Source organism: Xiphophorus hellerii, chromosome 6, assembly GCF_003331165.1.
Source record: "Xiphophorus hellerii strain 12219 chromosome 6, Xiphophorus_hellerii-4.1, whole genome shotgun sequence".
Lineage (NCBI taxonomy): Eukaryota > Metazoa > Chordata > Actinopteri > Cyprinodontiformes > Poeciliidae > Xiphophorus > Xiphophorus hellerii.
This window is the reverse complement of record NC_045677.1, coordinates 24,945,220-24,968,359: the sequence shown is the minus strand read 5'-3', so window position 1 is coordinate 24,968,359 and position 23,140 is coordinate 24,945,220. Positions and strand designations below refer to the sequence as shown.

Genomic DNA, 23,140 nt, shown 5'->3' with positions numbered 1-23,140 from the left:
CGGGCCTGATCGCTGGTTTTTAGTTGTAATAACTGAAGCTGTGCATTGACTCTAGATCTATAACTCTAGAGCGTTCCTTTTTAGGTCCAAAAATAATAACTTCAGTTTTGTTTCTGTTCAGCTGGAGAAAGTTTTGGTACATCCACACATTTATCTGTTCTAAGCATCTGTTCAATGATTGGCTGGGGTCAAAGGTCACCTGGTGACATCGTAATGTAGAGCTGTGTGTCATCTGCATAGTTATGGTAGCTAATATTATTTTCTGTTATAACCTGAGCTAGTGGGAGCATATAAATATTGAATAAAAGGGGTCCTTGGATTGAACCTTGGGGTACCCCACATGTGACCTTTGACCTCTTTGGTGAGAAGTTTCCAATTGAAACAAAGAAATCCCTGTTCTTTATGTAGGATTCAAACCAGTTAAGCACTGGACCGGAGAGTCCAGTATGCTGCTAAAGGCTTAGCATCCTGGATGACATGCTGACCACATTTTCTCACTCTGCTACATTTTCCTACCACTCCAATTTTGCATTATTCACTTTTATTTAAGCTTTTAACTTCAAGTTCTCTGTTTTTCTCTCTGTAGAAGCAGCTGGTTTCTTCCTGATAAAGGGGAGTTTTTCCTCTCCACTGTCGCTGCATGCTTGCTCAGTATGAGTAATTGCTGCAAAGTAAACAACACAATACCAGCTATTATCCACTTTCACTACATTCTCATCCAAGAAAATTTAATCCTACAAGTTAATGACTTGATGCAATCTGATAGTCAACACAATTAGAAAACCAACAGAGTCATGACATTTTAGTGAAAAATACAGAACTGAATTGATACTTTAATGTGATGATTTTATCACTTATACTTACAGTTATACTCATCAGAAAGGCATCACAGTTTTAGATATTTGCTCATTTTTTCTCCTTATGCTCATTATTATCTGTTTTTTACAATGTCACTGGGTTTTGGATTAAATTGAAACTATTTGGGAATTTAGTTTTGATTAAATGAAACCAAAAGACCCAAGTCAAATGCAATATTTAACAATAAGCTTTATTAGACCAGTTGTTAAAGAATTACCTCATTTAAAATCTGAAATTCAAAGAGCTACAAGAAGATACACCACACCTCGTTCCTCCACTTCTCATATCAGTCACATCCACCTTAGCTTTATAAGCCATTCTTATATCTCAGCCCTTAGATACTTTCATATTTATACGTGAAGAAGGAGTTTTTGTTTTTATTTCACAGAATTAGTAACTCCAACAATTCTTTATGCAGTGATTGCGTCTAACGCTTACAACAATCAGACTTTCTTCACTGTTAAAGGCACAGATACGACATCTCTACATGAGTATTTACATCCACTGGAGTTTGTTCATCTGCACGTCGTTGACGAAGAAACAGCAGGTTTCTGACTATCTTTTTAAATTTACAGCAGCTGTAATGAAGTTGGTCAATATAAATTCACAGTGCTTCCAGTGGAATATTTTACAAATGGTAAGGTTTGACAAATTGTCAGCTAATCTACTGAAGGTGCAAATAATCATTATTTACTTCAATAAAGTGCTACAATGTTCGTTTGATACAGAAACAGATGTCATATTGTAATTTAACAAAAAAAAATTACATTCAGCACTAACAGATACAGTTTACTATGCACCATGAGGAACTCTAAAGTTGATACGAAATTTCTCAACAGTTTCCACTGCAAACTTTGCAACAGGAAATTTTCAAATACTAATCAGATGCTTGGGAGGAAGTTGAGGGCGACACTTTTGAGCTTGGTGCTATTTTTGTTACCATATAAGAAGAAAATGTTTAAAGTCATATGACTTTCTGCTTCTGTGCTCAACAAACTGTAGCTGTGTGCATCTTAAGCAATTTCCCTTTTGGGAATAGTTAAACACTTTTAAAGTGCAGAAAATTACAACCTATTCACTTGAACAGCTGAGGGAAAAATGTTTTTCTTTGAAATTAGGGGGTATTTTATGTTTATTTCCTTACTTCTGTTTTTCACATTTTTAAAATACACATTTAGACTGTCTCGCTTTTGAGTGAGAAAGTCTCTCACAAGGTGATGCTTCAGTGCTCTGGGAAGTACCTAAAGAGATCAGAATAAGTTTCTGACCTTTCAGCTTTTACATCATTATATGACGAAATACCACAGATAAATGGGTGTTTATGCAAATCAGCTTTTGTTATCTACATTCACAAAACAATTGTTTTTATGGATTGTCTAAGTTTGCAAACTTTGTACTTCATTTGCTTTAAGAGATGTATGTTTTCAGCTAGAGTGAACATAAAAAGTCTTCTGACTCTTGGTAGAATACCAGATTTTTGTGACATATAAAAAATTTGGGCAAGATAAATCCTTTCCACCTTTGATGTAACATGTCCTTACACTACTGAAAAAGAAAAGTAGAAAAAAATAAAAAGTTGTCAACATGTGCACAACCTTAATCGAAAACTTTAGGCACTTTTTTAAACAATTTCAATTCACTCTTCTTGGATAAACAACAATAGTTAAACAAAAACTCAAAAGCATATGTCAGGAGGATTGTACCACAGGAATTACAGTCATGCTAAAACAAAACAGAAATGTAGAAGTGTTATGGTCTGCATGTGAAGGCAACGTCAGGGATTTCTCATATGGTAGAACTGCATGATAAAAGTATTTCCTTCGAAAGAAAAGTTCTGGCTAAAAGCCCGTTGTGGTCTGAAAGAAACAAACTGGAACTTTTAGCCACAGTTACAGACAGTAAGTTTGGCACAAAAACACCACAGATCATCAGCGAATGAACCAACCAAAATGAAACATGCTGGTCACTGAATCATTCCCTAAAGCTACTTTTCCCTCAGATGATATTTAAAGTCATAGTAGTTAAAGTCATGAACATTTCCACATGCTAGTCACATTTCACCCGAAAACCTTCAGCTGACAGGAAGAAACATAACTAAATCCAAAACAGAAACAATAAAACAGCTGATCTGACTCAAGGGATAAACTAAGATGGCAAAAAGGAAAAGTAGAAGTAAAGAATAAGCAACAGAAACATAAATAAAACTAAAAGCCCAAAGATCTACGGATTATTACAGAAAGCTGAAGATAAAAAAGAATTTTATTTTTCACCATCCAAATAAATCAGCGAAAGACCAGCTTCACCACTGCACTTCATGCAAAACTAGGTTCTACTCGATTTTATAAATCAGTGAGACTGTGAGCACAGAGGGCATGGGAAATGTTTCCAAGTCAAGAAATTGGATGATATTAAACTCCTACTGAATGCTAGAAATGAATCAAGAAGAGATTCAACAAAGAGTTTAAGGTTGAGCACACTTATTCCTCCAGGTTGTTGCAGATTTTTCGCATTCTCTCTTAAGTTCTTACTAGGTTCATATAGAAAAATGTCACAAAAAAGGTGGGGAAAGCTTTGAAAAGCTTTTTTCATGCAAACATTATGCGTTACAAGAGTTTCAGTTTCAAAGATTGCAACAATGAGGCGATATTATGACTTAATCTCATGCTATGCCATGCAGACACTCTGTCTGCTTTGATAAAGATTCACTGTGTGAGTGAATGTTTGGAGTGACTGACATGGTAGGGGAGAGGGACCTATTTTCTAATTAAATAAGCTGAAAACAATTTAAGCAAATTGGAGGCACCCATAGACATGATATGGAGTCCTGAGCATTCAAACCCTGGATGGTCAGATCATCACTGATATTCCATCATAAGTGACATGATAAGAATAAACGACAGCAGTTTTAGCAAATATTTCCTTACAAAATGCAGTACCATACGTGTTTGCCTTGAGTCATTTTGATAAAAAATTAAAACAATCTTTGTCTCACATGTGTGAAAGGCTTCACAAGCTCTCATATTGTTTTGCTACAAAATGTCCCACTTTCGGCCAGTTTAGCTGTTCAGACATTGCTGATGCGAACGCTTATGGGGCCGTCTCTGACTCGGCCTCGGTCTTCGCCTCGCTGCTCCCTGTAGCTCTGCTCCAGACGAATCTTCTCCGGGTCTGTCACTTCGGACACGAGTCCACCTCCGTTGCTCTGGTATTCGTGTTGCGAACTGGATGATTTGAAAATAGGGGTCATCTTGGTCTTCGCCACTTTGTCAAAGAAGGAAAAGTCCGCAACGTATTTGCCAGACTGGGAGAGAGAGACGACGGGGGGGAACTCGTAACCCCAGAGGATCTCGTCTGGCAGGTAGGAAGTGCGGACCTGGCAGGTGGCTGAGGTCGGCTCTATTGTGGCACTCATGATCACCAAGAGTTCAAAGTCAGCCAACTCTGGATCTGTCCATCCGCCACCTGATAAAGTAACATTACAGGGTTAGCTTAAAAAGATGAGTAAGAAAATGGTAAAGAGACAAGAAGGAATCAATGCTAACCCTGATCTTAGGGTGTCATGGATTTTCTCCAGCTGTTCCAACCTCCTTAATTTATATAAGTATAAATGTATAAAGATATTTATACTTATATTTGTATATTTTTACATTATAAGTGTCACTTTTATAGACAGTAAAATAAGCTTTTCATCATACAGAAAAACATGTTTCTATCGTGACCAATAAATATTGAACTTCAATGCAAGGTTTATAGCCCATCCTAAACTGTCATTGGATCTGAGTTTGTTCATGCATTATTGTTTGCTTTTGTATTATCCTGTGAAGGACTGACAACCTTTCCAGGAAGCACCTGCCTCTTGCAGTGATGACGTCTGGCTCTACAAACCCTGCAAGGATTCACCCAGTTCAGAAATGCATAAATAAGAAAGCAAATAAAAATGGGAGTCGAAGTAAATCTAGGAACTTCCAGCATGTAAAATCTATCAATAGAGCTCCCCCAAATTCTTTTCTCATAAAACCTTCTACAAAAATGTGTTGCACAGTAAGGAAGTAAAGAGTGAGGTGATATATGTATAAAGCACACTCACAGGGAGGAAGTAAAGACTGCTGCACTCTAACCACCAAAAAAAGACTATTTTTATCCTCCCTTTTGCAAATTCATTGCCCAATTTTTTCCTTTTGAAAGGTAGTAAACACAGTATTTAGTCTTGCGTCACCAATTAATCAAACTCAAACATCACTGCATTTGCAGAACATTGTGGTAAACAGGCACAAGGCAGGTGTATGCTTAAAGGAACTTTTTAAAGTCGTAAAGAACGTCGGCACAAAGTTACTCATCAGAAAAGGATGAATCCATCTATTGGGGTTTAAAACTGATTTAGAAATCATAAACAAAAAGGTTACCAAGTTACAAAACTGGCAACTTTTCTTGGGTTCTTGGCAATCAAATATTTATAGTTGTTTTCTTCAATACATGAAGGCTGGTGAATATTCAAAAAAAAATATGTGCATTTATTCACTGCTACTTCAATATTGCAAATGTTTCAGAAATGAAACAATAAAACCATTACTTCAACTTAATGTAATGCTGCGCAGACACTTTAAATGTCATGCTCTTGACCAAGAAGCCCTATTGATATTTTGGTCTACTTCTGCAGTGAATTTAGCTTTTCAGACTCTAGCGAAGTTCCTCTCTGCTCTCATTTCTTAACAGCTAATGGAAAAAAAAGGTTTTGTTGCTAAGCAACAGGGTTTCTTAAGAGCACAGCCCTCTTAAAGCCTCAAGAAGTAACAAAACACCCTCTACATGTGGCAATACCAACAAATTACTGCTTTTTTGACCAAGCTCACCCTTGGCGGCCCAGGCTCTCAGGGGGCTGTTGTCGTCGATGATGTGGTAGAAGGTGAGAGGAAGGATGAGGAAGGGGCTGTCGCTGGAGGTGTCCACCTGGAAGGGCACGTTCCTCTGGTCCATACGAACTGTTTCACCTTCCTTTGTCATGGACGTCTGCAGGAGTTTCCCTGTCACCTAAATGAAACGGCACACACTGCTTGTTTTGATTTAACTCATTCTCGCTTTGAAGAATTGCACAGCAATAACGTCAACTGTGCATGGAAATATTTGTTAAAAACGACAAACTGAAAGTATTCATTCCACAAATCCAACAATGAGCAAACTAAATATTAGTCTTTTACTTATGTCCATGCAGCAGGTGCACCCACCTGGCATCCGAGAAGAAGACTCTTGCGCATGTTGGCCACCCGGATCATCAGGCAGGGTTGGCCTTCATAAGTTGATACAACAGCATGCTGGCTAAACTTCACCGTCTCACTTCGCTTCTTTGGCCGTGCAATCTGACCGGGAAACGCTCAGTTTTTATTTTTGTCAGGTATTTTCAGTTAATTCACGTTTGTCTTGCTCTGAGACGAATCAGGATTCAGTGTCTTGCAGAAATATTTACAACCTTTTCTTATTACCAAGAGAGTTTACAGAGTTTACATGGAGTAAAAATGATACATGTTTTCCAACTGTTTTAGACATATAACAACGAGAGACACAGCAAACAGCTCTGGTCAGATGAGACCAAACTTCGATACCACTTAGGAAAACTGCTGTGAGTCAAGCTACTTTTTCCTATCGTGCTTCTCACATTTGGAATATGATTCAGAGTAACACAAGGGACCTTTCACTTCTGATCTCATTTAAAAGCATCTTAAAAACCGGAACTTGGAAAGTCACAATGTCAGTGTTGATTGCATGCAAACTTGTATAGATTTGAAAGTAGTTTTATGCCTATCTTTATGCATCAATATGTCAATAAAAACGAGCCTCTTGTCTATAATTGTATGCATTTACATGGAAATTTTTATGAATAGATATTATCCCATTATTAAAAGGTAAACTTTACCTTAAACTTAAAGTTTATATATGTGGCCCAATAGTGGCAAAAATGAACAATAAGAGTTCATTTTGTTCCATTCAATGGTGGCAACATTATTCTATGGGAAACTTTTCTTTATCAGGGACATAGAAGCTGGACAGACTTAATTGAAAGACTCATATATAGCAACGTACAGAAAAGATTCGTGTTTGGGCCAAGAGTTGACAAAAAGAGAAAAAATAGAAGGGGTATGAATACTTTTGGCCTACACATCCCAACTGTTTGGATCATTGGATTGGACCTCTTTTAATCACACATTTCTGTTTTCAGATAATAACCTTGGCCAGAAAGGTGCCAGTGATGAAGATTTCCATGAGCATGGTGATGACCAGCTGGAGGATGAGGAGGATGATGGCAACCGGGCATTCCTCTGTGATGCATCGGAAACCATAACCGATGGTTGTCTGGGACTCCAGAGAGAAGAGAAAGGCTGCTGTGAGGGTCTGCATCTGCATCACACAGGGCGTGTGGTTGGACGGTGGATCGAACTCTGGAAAGAAAACGACATCTCATCAAGGCTGCGGTAAAGAAGCAGAAATTAATGCCTATATTTTCTGGAGGACTCTTATGATGCCAAACAGTGGAAAAAGTGAGTCATCAGAAGAAGAGGAGGAGGTGTTGGTGTGCTTTTCTTTATTATTTTGTGAGGATATTGGGCTTTGTGTCTATGTGTTTGATCACACTCATATGGTTTTCAGTTTAACAGGAAATAAACCCAGAAGCTTCGCTTCTCTGTAACTGTCAAAACATCTTTGTGTGCATGTGTGAAGAGCTGCATAGTAGAGTACTCTTCCACCTGGAAAAACACAAAATCTTACCAAGTAATTTTGGTCTAGTTTGTAGTGAACGCTCCAAATAAGACAAACTACCTTAAAAGTTACTTTTAGCAAGATGTAGAGGCTTATTTAAAGTAAATAATTCCTTAATATTGATGAAAAAGTGCTAGTTCTATTGGCAGATAAATTAACTGATAACCTAAGAAAGATGTCTTACTATAAATTAAATAATCTGCCAAGGGAGCAAGTACTTTTTCATCAATATTAAGGAATTATTTGCTAAGAACAAGCCTCTTGCTAAACAGTTACTCTTAAGTTAGTTTCAAGTGTACTAAGTTATTTGCAGTAGAAACTGGACCAAAAATATTTTGTACAATTTTCTGTTTTTGCAGTGCATGCATGTTTTTATGTCTAATGATTTTGTCATGTTAACAGTTAACTTGTCTATAAAGCATATACTGACTTTAGATAAAAAAGTGCATCATTTTGATTCTGTTGAACAAACAGAAGGTGAAACAAGCAGAAAGGGATCAAACTATCAGTTCACATCATTCAAACTCTGCAGATGTTCATCTTCATCTGCATAGCAACATCTGTTCTTACTTAACACAGTTTTCACTAACTAGCTCACTTTTTCTTCATTTGAATTTTCCCACCTCTCTCTAGTCCACAATCCTGCAAACCGTGCTCTCAGTTTTATTCACCGTATTTTGCTGAGCTGCAAAGAAACTGTTGCAAAACCAGTGAGGTTTAAACAGGAAAAATTATCTCTCACACTGAAACCAGCGCTTTGAGTCAAATGGTAGGTTACAACTTCAGCACCTGATTCTCCATTTGTCATAATATAAGGGAGGTTTTAAGAGATTTGAATCAGGGTGGTGAGCAATTGTTTCACTGAAGTACAATCACATCTTCCCATAAAAAAAATAATGAAATCATTGGTGCATAAATTTCATGGGAATTTTCTGCAAGCTATAATCACGTTCCTGTTTAGTGGATTATCATATTAAGAGCACCGTGGGGCAGTGAGGGGATTTTAGATCATAGGTCAAAAGTGTTTGGTATTGGTCATGATATGAAATGACTTTATAGTTCACTGAGAAAGATATGTTCAAATATTTCAACCTGGGATACAGTTCCCAGGTCAGAGTAGTTCTCTGATGAGAACTACTTCAGATGAGGTAATTTCATTCTTTCTCTACACCACACCCTTCCTCGTATTTATTCATAGATGTGCGCGACTCTGGTCTTAACTCATCAAAAACTCCTCTTCTTACATTCTTAAAGGAAGCTATTATGCTATTAGGATAGATATATGTGCTATCCAAACATGTTCATTACATTTTTTTCACAAAATCACTCTGTGAGTGTTGGGGGTCACATACTTTAAAAATCTTGCATGAGAACCTTCTACCCCGAGGCAAAACAGTGAAAATGTGTCACTTATAGGTTTCCCAGCCCAACTAAGAACATATCAGCAAAACCACAAAGCAAATTGAGGTCATGAAGAGGCTAAGCCAATCTGAACTCCAGCCCCACTGACAATCAGTGAAGGGAGGCAACAATGACAACTAAAGGAGGAGTTGGCCAAGACTCCAACTGAAAGGTACTCCAAGTCTGGAGCTCGATTACAGGAAAGACATTACAGCTCTGACTGCCAAAAAGCTTGTTGTAGCTGTGAGATAAATACCTGTTTCACTCAGCAGCATGCAAATAAACATTTAATTTTAAATTTGTGTGTTAAATAAATAAATTGCTCACCTTAAATCCAATAGAAGTAAAATAATATTCTAAATTCCCCAGATGTACACGGTTAAAATGCCATATGGCACTGCATATTTTTGTGAAAATTTGAACTATAATATATGTTTCATGATTAACAATAACTAAGGAATACTTTTATCATATAAATTATAAACTTATATATGTATTAACATCTATATAAACTTTCTCAGCTAGCTAACATTTTTGCTAACGGAAAAAGTTAGCGAAATAAATGAAAAAGTTATTTTGCTAACTTTTTCACTTTACTTTTTTTCACTTTACTTTATACATACAGTATATATACAGTACATATATATATATATATATATATATATATATATATATATATATATATATATAAGTCCCTGAATTTACTGTCTCTGTAAGATGCTTGCATTTGCCTGTTCGGAAGCTTTAGATCGTGTTTTGATAAATTCTTTTCTTCAGTTGCATTCTTTAGTTGACTCATTATGAAACTCGTAATGACACCCTAACGGTGCTGAAAGTTTCTAAAGTATAGAGTCAAAGTTTGACTGGAGAATCGGACTTTATTCGCACTTAAACTGGGAAGTAAAACTCTGTTACTTCATTTTTTTAAAAAAAGGCAGGAAAACTTCACAGAAACTTCTGAAGCATAGCGTGATACTGTGGGATAAACCCTGATGTCAGTTTTTATCAAAATCCTGCCCTCAGATGGAATAGATATGGAAACTCTGAGGTGGGGGGGTGTTAAACCGTAAAGAGGTACTTTTTTGATAAAACCTCTGCTCTCTCACCCAGCAGGTCTCCATGCACCAAAGCGACGAGGTACCACACAACCCCAAACAGAAACCAGGTCCCTGCAAACGTTGCTGTAAACAGGAAGAACTTGTAGCGCCATGGCATTTCAAGAAAAGTTGTCCAGAGGTCACGCATATAGAGAGCGTTCCTCCCACTGATGTGCTCGATGCGCATGTTGCTTCGGCCATCTTTGGACAGGATGCGCCTCCTCTTCCTCAGAGTCCCACCTCCAACAGAAGCGCCACCACCCAGCAACGGCTTCAGAACATCAGTTTGGGTCTGAGAGTGGCAAACCTTTTGAGGGGAAGAGCTGCGAGAGCAGGGCGGCGTAGCAGAAGTCATCTATGAAAAACAAACAGGGAAACATGAAGTTGAAGTTTAACTTCCCTAGATTGATTCACAATCTATTTCATCTCTATAACCAACTTCAATAACACCAGCAGAACTATGACACACGAGTAGACACGCTTCTCTGATAAAAAAAAAAAAATGCTGGTTTATTGTTAAACTTCAGTGGAAACCACAAACGTTTAATTAACTGCACATAACTTCCCTGCAGAGAAATTCTTCCTCAAAATGAAATATGTCTGTTACATACATAATACTATCTAAAATTACCAGAAAACACTATTTAAATTTCTTTTTTTTTGTTGTTGTTGTTTTGATTTTATTTTTGTTTTAAAGTCTGGGAAATATCACATTTATCGTGAAATAAAAAGTTAGATTTTGAGAATTTCCTAAACCTTTTCTGAAGTGTAAGCCATCATGGGAAAAAGCCGTTTTTCTTCCGAATTTGATATCTGTAGCCACAATCAAATGATACCATCACAGGAAGAAGATCTTGTTCTGCTTATTTTTGCAAAGTTTGGCATGTACTCATTCTATGCAAACACAAAGGTAATAGGATGAACTCTTCTGTTAATTTTTCTGTAAAATTCAAGACCAGTTTGAGGCAAGCTGGCAAAAAAGCTACAAGTTTGAAAAGTAAATTCACCCTCAGTGCTAACATATAGGATTCATGACAGTGAGACATTTTCTCAAAAGGCAAATTGAGTGCTTCTGTTGACGACCACAAACATATTAGCAAACCAAAACCACACAGTCGAGGTAAACAAGCAGAAAAACTGGCAAGACTTAATTCTGCAGTGTCTGCAGAAGACGAGACCTGGAGTTCACATTTTTAAGAGTTTTATTTCTACTAGCATGTTAAAACTATGAAAATCCATTGCTTTTACATAAAGTTTTCCATAAACCTTCTGAATACGCTGTTCAGAGGAAATTAGAAAAATGAAAAGTAAAATTAAACAGAAAAACGTGCAAGGAGACACAGCTACGATGCTTGTTAACAGGAAATATTTTAATCATAGCTACAGAATATTTCGTCTAGTCCTGCATTATAATCAGTGAACAATCCAAAAGCCATTCTCTTGCATGGGTGTGGCTGCTGGTGTGTGCTTTGCAGATCATTTCTTCATCAGACTCAAGTGTTTTGCTTTATACATTGCCACCTTCTGCTTAACTAGTGGAAGTTCAAATAAAGCCAGGCAAGTATTTTGTCAACATGAGACCTTCGCAGGTTAAAATCATTCTGAAGACATAAATGGACAACTAATTATGAATAAAACTGCCAAAATGTTTAAATAAGTCATTTATCTACTGATATTGACATAATGTATCACTGTCTACATTAATGTAAGTCTCCCTGTGCATGTGTGGGTCCTTCCTGGTTACTCCAGGTTCCCTCCTCAGTCCAAAAACATTAGTTTAATTGCCCTTAAATATGAATGGGGGTGTGTGTGTGTGAATGTTTGTTTGTCCTATAGATAGCTGATGGATGCATTAATTGCTCAATAGTTTGATTTGCAGTTAGTGACTTTTTACTTAGTAAAGCAGTGCATGATAGAAGAATCTACAGATAGGAAGGTGGAGATAATATTTATATTCTGAATGTTGCTCAGTGAATGATGGGTAGATGTAGTAAAAGCTGCATGTGCTAAGAAAAATAAAGATTTACAGCTGCAGAAAGGTTCAAAACAAAAGAAATTAACATATCAGATATCTGGATGCTCAAAAAAAAGAGCTTCATTTGCAGAAGCCTGTTTTTTATCTTTCATTGTCATCAAAGACCTAGATTGTTGTAACTAGGCCTTTTTGTCATTGATGACTCATTTCCGTTTAGTGCTTTTTGAAGTTTTCTGTGAACTTTTGATGCCACAATGCACAGGTAGCTGGGGGAAATATGGAGGGCGTAGAGAGTGGAGATAAATAGATGAATGAGGGATGAATGAGACAGGTGCACCAAGAGAGCACAAGCTGGGGTGATTGGGGCAAATACTTTCATTAAAGTTAGTTGCTGTTGATTTATTCCTGTCTTTTTAAAATAATTTTATTGTTTTCTATAATTGTGCCAGTAAATAACTTTTCACCTACATATTTCCAACCGAGTAGACAAAACTGCTTGAGAATCTATTAGAAATATGTTTGTAACATTGGAAATATAACGTTTTTCATTTATTGCATAACATAAGCCTACTTATATGAGCTGTATGCAGTTATCTGTATTAGCATAAGCACACCCTATATGTGCTACCTTAGAATAAATTAAATATATTAAGTATATTAGTATATATTTAATATATATTATGTTAAGTATATTAGCTATATTAATATAGTTAATTTTATATTAAGCAGTTTGATTTTCATATAGTTTCTATATCTGTGTGATTCAGTATGAACAAGGTCACAATTTAATTTGGACGTGGAGCTCACATTTTGCTATTTCATCACAAATAAAAACAATGTTTCTTCTGCTATCCTCATCCTCCATCTGTCTTCCTTCCTCTTGCACATTTCCTTAGTAAAACCACACACTCCCTCTTAAATAGAGCTTCACCTCACAGACAGTAAATCTCTGGTTTTTAGAGCCCACACAGAGCAACACATGTGTAGGACAGAAATGTTGGGGGTGAATTGGCCCCCAGGGAATGATGCTGTAATGTCACATTCCATATTTAAGGATAAATTGACCATGTATGAATGAAACTGCAGTGCTCTGAGTGCCACCAAGTGGTCTCTTTATTGTTAGCTTGATTACACAGAAAATATAATGCCATCAGTTTCATTTTCAGTTTTATGCATCGAGCATCCTGAGGTGAGCAAATCGCTATTAGTGCAGACATTGTTGCAATATATAAATAGCCGTAAAAAGCAAATAACATTTATTATGAATTGATGCTATATAGATAAAATGAAGTTAGTAGTTGTGTGAATTCTGTAGCAGTGGTTTAAATGTGATTTTTTGAAAAATGTAAGAGCTGCTGCTCTCATGCTGCTACTGCAATAAATTAAATCAAACAAAAGAAGCAACAGGTGTGCTATTCTTGAAAAACTTAACCATTAAGAAACATTAGGTAAGAAAAAAATAATTTAAATGATAGAAAGTGTTAAGAGCATTTCCAAAACAGAGCATGAAACACTTGCTAGAGTAAAATCTTTGGTTCTATGATTACAATTTGCTTAGCTTGTCATCAGTCTCTTCATATTTTTTTCTATTTAGAGTTCACAGTGTGTTTGCTGGAAACAACTTTTGATATGTCTTTATAATCAGAACTTAGTTCATGCATGAAAGATTTAAATTCATTAAGGATGAACTTAGATTTTAATCAAGTAGTTGCATCAACTGTTGTTTGAAGACAACTATTAATATACTGCAATTAATTAAGATTTTTGCTTGTTCTAATAATTAATCATCATTTGTTTACTGTGAATATTTGAGCATTACGTTATTTAAGATATGCATCTGGAAGATCGTTTAAAAGCAAATCCACTCAAGTCACAGGAGTGTATTATGCTGCCAGTGGTGTTCATTCCTGTAAAGTCAAGACTGTAATCCACTCCTGTCACCCACAGGCTGTTACTGTTTCCTCCACACATTTCAACAGACTCAGCTGCATTCAACAGTCCCCAGAGGCCAAAGAAGAGGAAACCACAGGAGAGTAAGATAATGAGAAGGAAAGAAAAGTGAAAGGAGCAGAATAAGATGCATTAGCCCAACAAAGCGCCCACACAGAGACTCATTTGTTACTCCGAGGAGAGAAGAGACAGCTGAACGCGTCAGTTAAGGTGCTAATCTTTGGGCAAAACTAGGACTTTTACCTAGATAAGGTTTGTTTATAAGAAGCTTTCTGTTTACTCTAGGTGGAGACATTTAGTTGGACAAAGAGTTGATTCCTTAGTAGTAATTCGAGATAGCACTGAGAGTGAGAATCTGGAAGTCTTAAACTTTTTCTGAACTTTAAGGTTACAATGTCTGAAATTTTCTAATGCAAACAATGTTTAGCATCATCAGCTAGTTTTTGTTTTGTCACAGCACTTTTGGTGAAATTTAACAATTATATCTCTGAACACTGTTTCACTGTAAAATGTTAAAGACCAAATTGCTTTTTTTATGAGTGGGAGGTTTCTGTCAGGTCTTTTTGTGGGTTATGGAAACAGTACAACGTTCAAAAACCTGGAACATTTCCGTGGTGAGTTCTATTTAAATACGATGAAAGGTGTTTTCCCAAAACTGATGGCAGTTTTTAATCTTATGATAAACAATACATTAAAATTGACAAAGATAAGAAAATGAATAATTAGAGGTAAAGTAAAGTATTGAAAACAGAAAGTAAACTCTTTGGAGACGTTAGCCTAGAGGGCCCTTGAAATTGATTTGTTTAAAATCTATTTCTATTTTATCAATTTTACATATTTTTATGCATAGCCACACTGCTTATAGAGATTAAAAAAATAATGTTTGACACATCTTCGTTACATACGTTGCCCTGACATTGTGGTTACTTACTTGTATCAATAATAAACTTGCTAATTTTCTCAAAACTCACCATCAAAATCAACATTAATTAATTAATTTCTCATTGTAATAAGTTCTAATTTAATGTGATTCCACTTACAACCGCTAGGGGGCGCGTGTCCGCTAGTGGCATAGAGACAGGTGGGCACACAGAAGAAGAATAAACCTTCCTGTTAGATGCTAATGGAAGCTCAACGTGTGTCTCATCTTTTCTATATCACAGGTCAGTAGAAATGTATTTTGATGCTGGTTACCTTTAAGAGTTGAAGCAGGTATTGAATGGAGACTCAACTAACGACTTCCTTCATGCAGTTAGTGATTAGTATTGTATAGAAAACGGCTCATATTTCTGGAAGCTAGTTAAGGCTAATGCTAGCAAACTTTGTACATGTATGTTGAGCTAACTGAGTAGCACTGGATTCACTTTTAACTTATTGTATTTTACACATTTTAAAATAGTTCTCACACAAATTACATTATTTGGTCTCCTTATTGGACATTGTACATTTATTGCAAAAACCTGAAAAACCATATTGTTATGACTTTCAGTAAGTAGGTAATGGCTGCTGCCTATGTGTGAAGTTTGGTAAAGAGACACATCATTAAAGAAACATTATATCTTTTTATTTTGATAAGGAAGGAACAAAGTATTTGAGTTAAAGCACAGACTAAAAACACTAATATGGGTTTGAGAGTGAATAGATTTTGTCATTTGATAAAATTCAAAATGTTAAATGGAGCATGTTAAAATAACTATTGTTCGGTTTAAAGGAATATTATGGCCATCTGTGATGCACTGAATCAAACTGCTATTTATTGCAGTTACTCAGTGATACTTATTATAGTATTTAATATGAAGTATTTGATAAGCTTTGTATATGGAGTATGTTCATTACACAGAAGAATAAACCTTCCTGTTGAATGTTAAAGGAAGCTCAACGTGTGTCTCATCTCCTCTTTCTCACAACATCACACATTGAGAGAACAAAATAACTACATTACCCTCAGCCCATCAAGGTTCTGCTGGGAAATTTAATAAAAATGCACTTCCGTTCATTTAAGATTGACTTTTATTCTGCATATCTGCTTATGAAAAATATTAAATAGGATGAAATTCTTGGTTATGAATAAGGCGGCTGGTAATTTTCCTCAGCAAGTGTTTGTGCTTGTGTGTTCATACTCCAATGTAAAGTAATTGCCCAGAAAAGAGCGAGTACATCCACACACTTAGTGAAAGTGTGCATTTGCAATCCCAAGCGTGGCTTACATAACCAGTCACTTTTAATTACATTGCTTTGCTGTGATTATGCAAGAGTGAGCTTCGTAATTACAATGACACCATTGAAAGTGTCTCACTCTGTCAACTCTGACTCACCCTCGCCCAGTTTTCGCTTGTCGCCTGAACTCAGCACGGCGCTCACGTGTTCGTGGAGGAAAAACAAAATCCACCTGGGCCGTGTATCAGATAACTGATGGAGCTAATGGAAGCAAATGGGATCAACCTTTCCCGCTGGCTGTATCCGGTTTCCATGGCAACGCTAATGCACATCCCTGCTTCAAATGAAGAAAAAGAAAACTGAATTAAAACTTTCTTCTTTGGGCCAGACAATGGAGTGCTGGATGTTTTCCTGATCTCCCTCCCCTCTTCTTTTTTTTTTTTAATCAAACTCTCTTCTTTCTCTCTCCTTCTTTTCCTCTCCCTCTCTCTCCCTGTCTCTCTCCTCTGTGTACACAGGAATGCTTTGTTGGGAACTGAGATAAAAGAAACAAAAGATGCCATTCACAGAAACAACTTTGTGTGAGAGGTAAAACAATTACACGCATTAGTCCTTTTTTCTTTTGCATATGTTATGTTACAGTATGAATGTCTTTTCTTGCAGAAATATTTTTGTTTTAGTCAGATTGAAGGTGTTTTTACCTCGATTCTGAGGTGGAAAATCACCCATTTTTGTTTTGGGATTTGTGTAGGACGTGGTTGAAGGTTAATGTGAGGAATTTTTAAAGATGTATGCATGAAAGATAGAGTGAGAGAACATTATAGAGGAAAAGAAAGAGTAAAAAGATCTGTGACAAAAGCCCTCATTAATATTCTGAGCTGAGAAGTAATCCTCCTCCTTCTCCTCTCTTTTTCTCCCCCCTTCTCGCTTTTGGATGCACTCACACACCCTGGCACGTTTTCTTTCATTTCCACAACAGCTTGTTTTCCTCTCACCTTTACTTTCCTTGACTCACGTGAACTCTGCATTACAAGAGCTTCATAATTTATCAAATTCTCTCCAATTTAAAACTTTTCAAAATAAATATTAAGCACCTTTCCATCCCTTTTAGATGTACACCCTCCCACTTCCTGTGAATCACGTGCAAAACATCATGTGGAGCGAGAAACATAAGCAGTGAGAACACCAATAAACATGTTTATAATGTGGCTGCAGATATTAAATTCACACCGGATGTAGGTTACAACCAAAGTACTGTACACATACTCAGAGATCGAAACAAATTAGTTGCTAAATGAGACAGACATTAAGTACTGAGTAAACATGCTTCTTATCTGTGCAAATTAATAACTCTTTTAGAGCTATAAAGAGGTTATTCATCACCAAGGCAACACTCCATTATCATTTTACATTCAGTAGAAGCAAAAAAACCATCTAAAATCTTTGCTACATTATTGTTGCAAAACATACTGATGGCTTTGACTACAGATACCTAATCTTCTAATTATTACTGTGAACACAAGTTGGAGCTTTAATCAGAAAAGAAACGACATAATTTCATTATAAATCAGACAATCAAAGGATCTTTAGAAACGGACTAACAAAAATAATAGAAGAGCAAAGAACCACCTGCAGAGAGCTTCAGAAAAAACCTGGAATTACAAGGATTTAATGAATGCTCTCTGCGTAAGACTCCACTGCTGAAGAAAAAGAATTTTGAAAATAATTCAAAGTTTGCTTCAGAATATTTTGACAAGCCAATGAAATGCTGGTAGAAAATGTAATAAATTAACTGTTTGGATTCCACTGATAGGACCCGATTGGATCAGAAATGCTCCTGCATATCACCCCAAAAACCTGGATCCCAACAGTCTGAAGATGGGAAAATAATGATGCAGAGCAGCTTTGATGTTGTTATAATGTAGAATGGTTGAATGTAGAAATGTACCGGAACAAGATGATTTTTGTGTCATTAAGACAATGACCCCAAAAACACAATCAATGAAACTTTCTACTGGGTTTAGAGAAAGAAAACACGGTTGCTATAATGAGCCGGTCAGTCACCAGAGTTAAATCCAGCTGAAAATTTATAAAAAGTACTAAAGATCAGATTCTATAGAAGATATTTGCTGAATCTTTAAACATTTTGGTTAAAAATCGCACCAGAACTACTCTATTCATTTGTTTTGTCATCAACAAAAGTTTCTCCATGAAGTCTTTAATCAATTTTAGCAAGTGCAAAAAGTGATTAAGTTTAGCTGTTATGTTGTGAGTTTCAACTACGTTTCTCAATTTTTAAAGAAAGTTTTGTTTTTGGTGTAGATTTATCTTTGAAATGTTTATTTATTTATCTATTTTGGTGTCTAATGGTTCTGATGTGTTTTATGTGAAAGTTTCTTCCCACAGTTTCTTATTCCAAGCTGCCGATTCTCTGAACCCGAATACAGTGGAGGAACATTTTCAACTTGGCTCAGTTCACTGCGTAGTGCTGAAACCAAAGCATGAGCTTTGGACAATTCAGCCATTGTAAAGAAAACAGTGTCTATTTTCTGTTTTGTTATCCAATTTGCTCTTTATAATCCCACTTATTGTCCTGTTTTTGCGTAAAATTCCTGCAAAAACATATGAATTCTAAAAATGTGGCAATATTACCACTTTTTATAAAATATCAAATAAATTCAGATTCAGCTTCATAATGTTTTAAATTACACAAACAGAATTTATTTAAATATGTGTGTACAGAGTATAGTAACAATATTAAAATACTCTAATAGAATCAAATAAAAAAAATGAAGGCAAAATGAGCAAGTTAGATTTTGAGGGAATATTATCACCTGCAAAAAATGAGAATCACATCAGTTTGATTTCTCCACCCACTCTTGATTTATTCCTTCAGTTTTATTTGCGCTATGCTGATAAATGAATTTTCTTACCTTCTCAGAGCAGACTGTAAGCTAATTGTCACGTGCAGAGAGGATTTTGGAGCCCAGAGCCTCAGCCTTTTGCTCTACATGTCTTCTCTGTTGTCGTACGCATGCTCACAGAACACACTGTAATTCTGCAGCCTGCGTCCCACGATACTGTACACCACTTGAGCACAATTATGGGGCCCCTCATTGGCTCGTTTGGGCTCCCGTTTTGGACCCGAAGCCCGCCGTCTCGCTGCCCGCAATTTCTTCCCAAAGTGGCAGGACTTGGCTTTTATAAAAGGTCTCCCTCTCTCGGTTTCCCTCTTTCCCTTCGAGTCCCTCTCTCCCTCACCCTGAATTCCTGTTGTGTACGGATTATGTCCCGTGTAATTGCTGCAATAACTGATCATCGTTCCCTGGTGGGCCAATTCACCCCCAACATATCAAATGTACTGTACTGCCCATTCATATTGTACATCATTGTCAGGGAAGAATGGGTTTGAATCTGCATCTGTGGACTTAATTTGCATGTTATGGGAATTCATATAATTATATTTCACTTTAAAAGTGTTAGAATGTTTGTTTTAAACTCCCTGCACACATGCAAAGAAGCACATGTTTTGGATGTTCCATGTGCACAGGCCAACACACCCCCCCCCAACAAAAAAAACCCTGCACACACACACTTCCGCTCATGCACAAAAATGGAACCACAAAACCCCTTTTAGGCAACCCACAGAGCCCCTATTCACCCTTTCTGTGACCGGCGTTTACTGTGTCCAAGAGCATCTGTACGGAGCGTCCTGTGAGGCTCCAGCACATAAAGGAGGGACAGCCGTGAGGTGAATACAAGTCCTCCTCCTGCACCAAGACAGGGTGACAAAGCACTATTTCAAAGAAAAGAGGGGAGCAGATGAGGACCACCGGCCAAATGAAGGGCTTCTGTGACACTGCATGGTTCAAAGTGCAGGATAAGCATGCTTTAGCTCCACATGCTGTATCATTAGACCACTCTGAACCTACAGTACTCTGGGGTGGTTTTACCAAAAAGTGCAGGAAGTGGAAAGAGTTTCATTTCTCATGGTAAACCATTTATAGAAGACGTTTCATTTCTATACTGCTCAGACACTCAACGAGGGATTCAAGTGATAGACCAACAAAATGTAATTCATAGCTGAGGATTAGAAGGAAGGTGATAAATGGATTTCAACATTTTTAATCAATAGAATCTGAACATAATGATTTGCACAAATGCATTTCTTTCTAAACCTTGTGGAGTCAATACTTTGCAGACGCACAATTAGATTGTGACAAAAATGGAGTTTCCGAGCATCATTTATAAAGTCTTGCAGCAGATTCCCAGATGGATTTAGCAAGGACTTTGACTGGGCCACTTTGACTTAAACCATTTCATTTTTGATTTGGTTTAGAATTATTGCCTTGATGGAAACTGAACCACTGACACACCTTGTGTAGATTTCCTCCAGAGTTATCCTGTGTTTCACCCCATCCATGTGCAGCATGATGCTGCCACCACCATGCTTTGCTGTGGTGATGATGTGTTCACACTGATTTGTGATTCCTGGTCAACCTATTTTCAGGTTGACCAGGAATTGTTATTTCACTGAACTCTTTCTTCCACATATTTGCTGTTTCCCTGCTTTACTTGCAGGCTTTTATTTTGAAATAACGTCCTTCTTGCCGCTCTTCATTTAAGGCCAGATTTGGGTAGAGAATGTCTAATTGTTTTCCTGTTAACAGACTTTCCAACCTGACTGGGGGATTTCCGCAGCTTGTTGAGATTTACCACAAGTCTTACTCGTGGTCCTGAGGCCCACTATCCTGCATGTTTTAGGTGTTTTCCTGCCTCACACCCAAATGAGTGAGTGATTAATATTCTTCTGAAGTACTTGATATCATGCTGAGGAAGCAATACAATCATTTTAATCAGATGTGTTGGAGCAGTGACACTTCTACAACAGGAATGATTCAGGATTCCTGAGGATCAAGGTTAATAAACACTGTTAGAAGCATTTAGTTTCTTCTCTGATACAGGTTTATAGTCATGCTGTACTCTTCCTATTTTCAGATGATGACTTAAACAAAGCATTCTGAAAGGCTTACAAAGCTTGTTATAGTGCTTTATTATGGACACGTTTTACTGCCAGAGCTTGGAAATAAATTCGGGAGCAGTTTCTCGAGATGCAAAACCTGTTAAAACAAGAAAACATCCTTTTTTAAATCTCATTAAAACCAAAATATCTTCTCATTTAAATACGAAAGTTGTAACAGTAAAGCAGCAACACCTCTGAGAAGACAAAGAAAGCTATCACAGGAACGTATTTTTATATCTTGTTGTAACAAGCAACTTTCTCGTTATAATGTTTTGACAAGATTTTTATCTTGTCTTAAAATTTCTCCTTACAACAAGATACTACTCCTGAATTAAACATTTTTGTACTTTATAGCCTTTATTTTTCTCCCTGACTTGTCTGCTGTGTTCGTTGGTCTTCATGATGCTGTTTGTTCACTAAGTTTCTCTAATAAACCTCTAATATATGTCCTAGTTCTCTAGGACATATACTAAAATTGGAACGATACAGAGAAGATTAGCATGGCCCCTGCGCAAGGATGACACGCAAATTCGTGAAGCGTTTCTCATTTTTGGGGCTGTGGTGGCGCAGGGGGTTAGCACGCCCCACATTTGGAGGCCTTAGACCCGCGGACGTCGCAGGTTCGACTCCCGGTCCCTACGACCTTTGCCGCATGTCCTCCTTCAAAAATGGCGCCGGCTCAGCTGGCTGCCTGCAGACGCAGCTCCCGTCGTGTGTGTGTTAATCTGTGTATAAAAAATTCTTGCTGTAACTGCGAAATAATTTCCCTGCTGGGATGAATAAAGTAATTCTTCTTCTTCTTCTAAAGCCTTCACAGGTCAGCTGGATTCATACTGACATTAAATTACACACAGTTAGACTCTATTCACCCATTGGGCACAATCACATTAAATTTAGGAGTATCTACACTTGTTCACAGTAAGTTTAGAGAAGTACAATAGGTATTAATACTTTTACATGAAACTGTGCATGGGGGTCTCACTAAAATCAAACACAAAGTAAAACTACGTCATACTTCCTCTGTCGGTTGAATCTTCATTACAGGAAGCGACTCAAAGTGGTTGGGTGGTTCTTTCTGAGAAACGCACAAAAAGGCCACCTTTCATTAACTGTGAACCTGAGTCAAGTTTCTGTGAGTAAAATGTGAAATATACTCAGAGGTGCGGCTTCCTTTAGAGCCAACATCTTTTTGACTATAAATTCATAAGAAAACCAAACAATCTAAAAGTTTTGTAGACGATTCATGCAGATCTGATGTTTCTAAATCTCTACTCTGTTACAGCATCTGCTGATAATATGAAGTGCAACTGCTTTGACATGAAACTTATCGCTAAAATGTTGCATTTTGTGGTTAAATGTGGCGCCACCTGAACTTTTGAAGGAAAACTACGTGCTATTGAGCAACAAGCACCTCGCTTTGATAAAACACAAGGTGAGAACTTCTCCGTGACTCTCATCTTTGTGAGACAGAATCGCTGCGGTCGCAGAGCTCGGTATACCCGAGAAACGTTCGCATGTACGCAGCTAAACCAGCCAGTTTCAGTTTTCTTTCTCTTGTGGTTCATTTCCACAGAATTCACAATGAGTCATGACACACAAGTTAATCTGGATTTTTTTTTACTCCCCTTAATTTGTCTTGTGGGATTCAGTTCATCCAAACTTTTCAGGTATATTATTTGCTAGAAAAGAAACAGCCCCCACAGAGACAATTTCTTCTACAGTTTGTCTCTGATAAACACCTAAAAGTCCATGATCACTGCCATGCACATAGGCACTTATTCAAACTTGTTTTCTTCTTCTGTAAAGACATTATATTTATGCAGAATATACAAAACTGTATATTCCACCATTTTAGAAACATATTTACTTTTAAAATATCTGTACATTGGGAAAAAAGTAGAACCAAAGTCAAATTTCCTGTTTTTTGAT

The 23,140-nt window shown here is 37.0% G+C and overlaps 1 protein-coding gene, 1 long non-coding RNA gene and 1 other non-coding gene across 4 annotated transcripts; 2 read left to right on the top strand and 1 right to left on the bottom strand.

Moving 5' to 3' along the window:
* Positions 1-1,027: 1,027 nt before the first annotated feature.
* LOC116721984 (ATP-sensitive inward rectifier potassium channel 10-like) lies at positions 1,028-19,393 on the bottom strand. 2 transcript variants are annotated; one of them, XM_032566050.1, is made up of 6 exons: positions 19,122-19,393; positions 10,116-10,461; positions 7,078-7,289; positions 6,081-6,212; positions 5,709-5,886; positions 1,028-4,320 (listed from the first exon to the last, which is right to left on the bottom strand). In XM_032566050.1, exons 2-6 carry the CDS (start codon positions 10,459-10,461, stop codon positions 3,923-3,925), a joined length of 1,266 nt encoding a protein of 421 aa, XP_032421941.1. In that variant the 5' UTR covers positions 19,122-19,393; the 3' UTR covers positions 1,028-3,922. The 2 variants fall into 2 exon arrangements, with proteins under 2 accessions (XP_032421941.1, XP_032421942.1); XM_032566051.1 differs by lacking the exon at positions 19,122-19,393 and adding an exon at positions 16,347-16,502 and having other exon boundaries at positions 3,923-4,320.
* On the top strand, positions 10,470-21,767 carry LOC116722018 (uncharacterized). Its single transcript, XR_004339704.1, has 2 exons — positions 10,470-15,194; positions 16,707-21,767. It is a non-coding gene; the product is annotated as an uncharacterized LOC116722018 (long non-coding RNA).
* On the top strand, positions 21,658-21,763 carry LOC116722377 (U6 spliceosomal RNA). The gene has a single exon (XR_004339763.1). It is a non-coding gene; the product is annotated as a U6 spliceosomal RNA (small nuclear RNA).
* Positions 21,768-23,140: the final 1,373 nt, after the last annotated feature.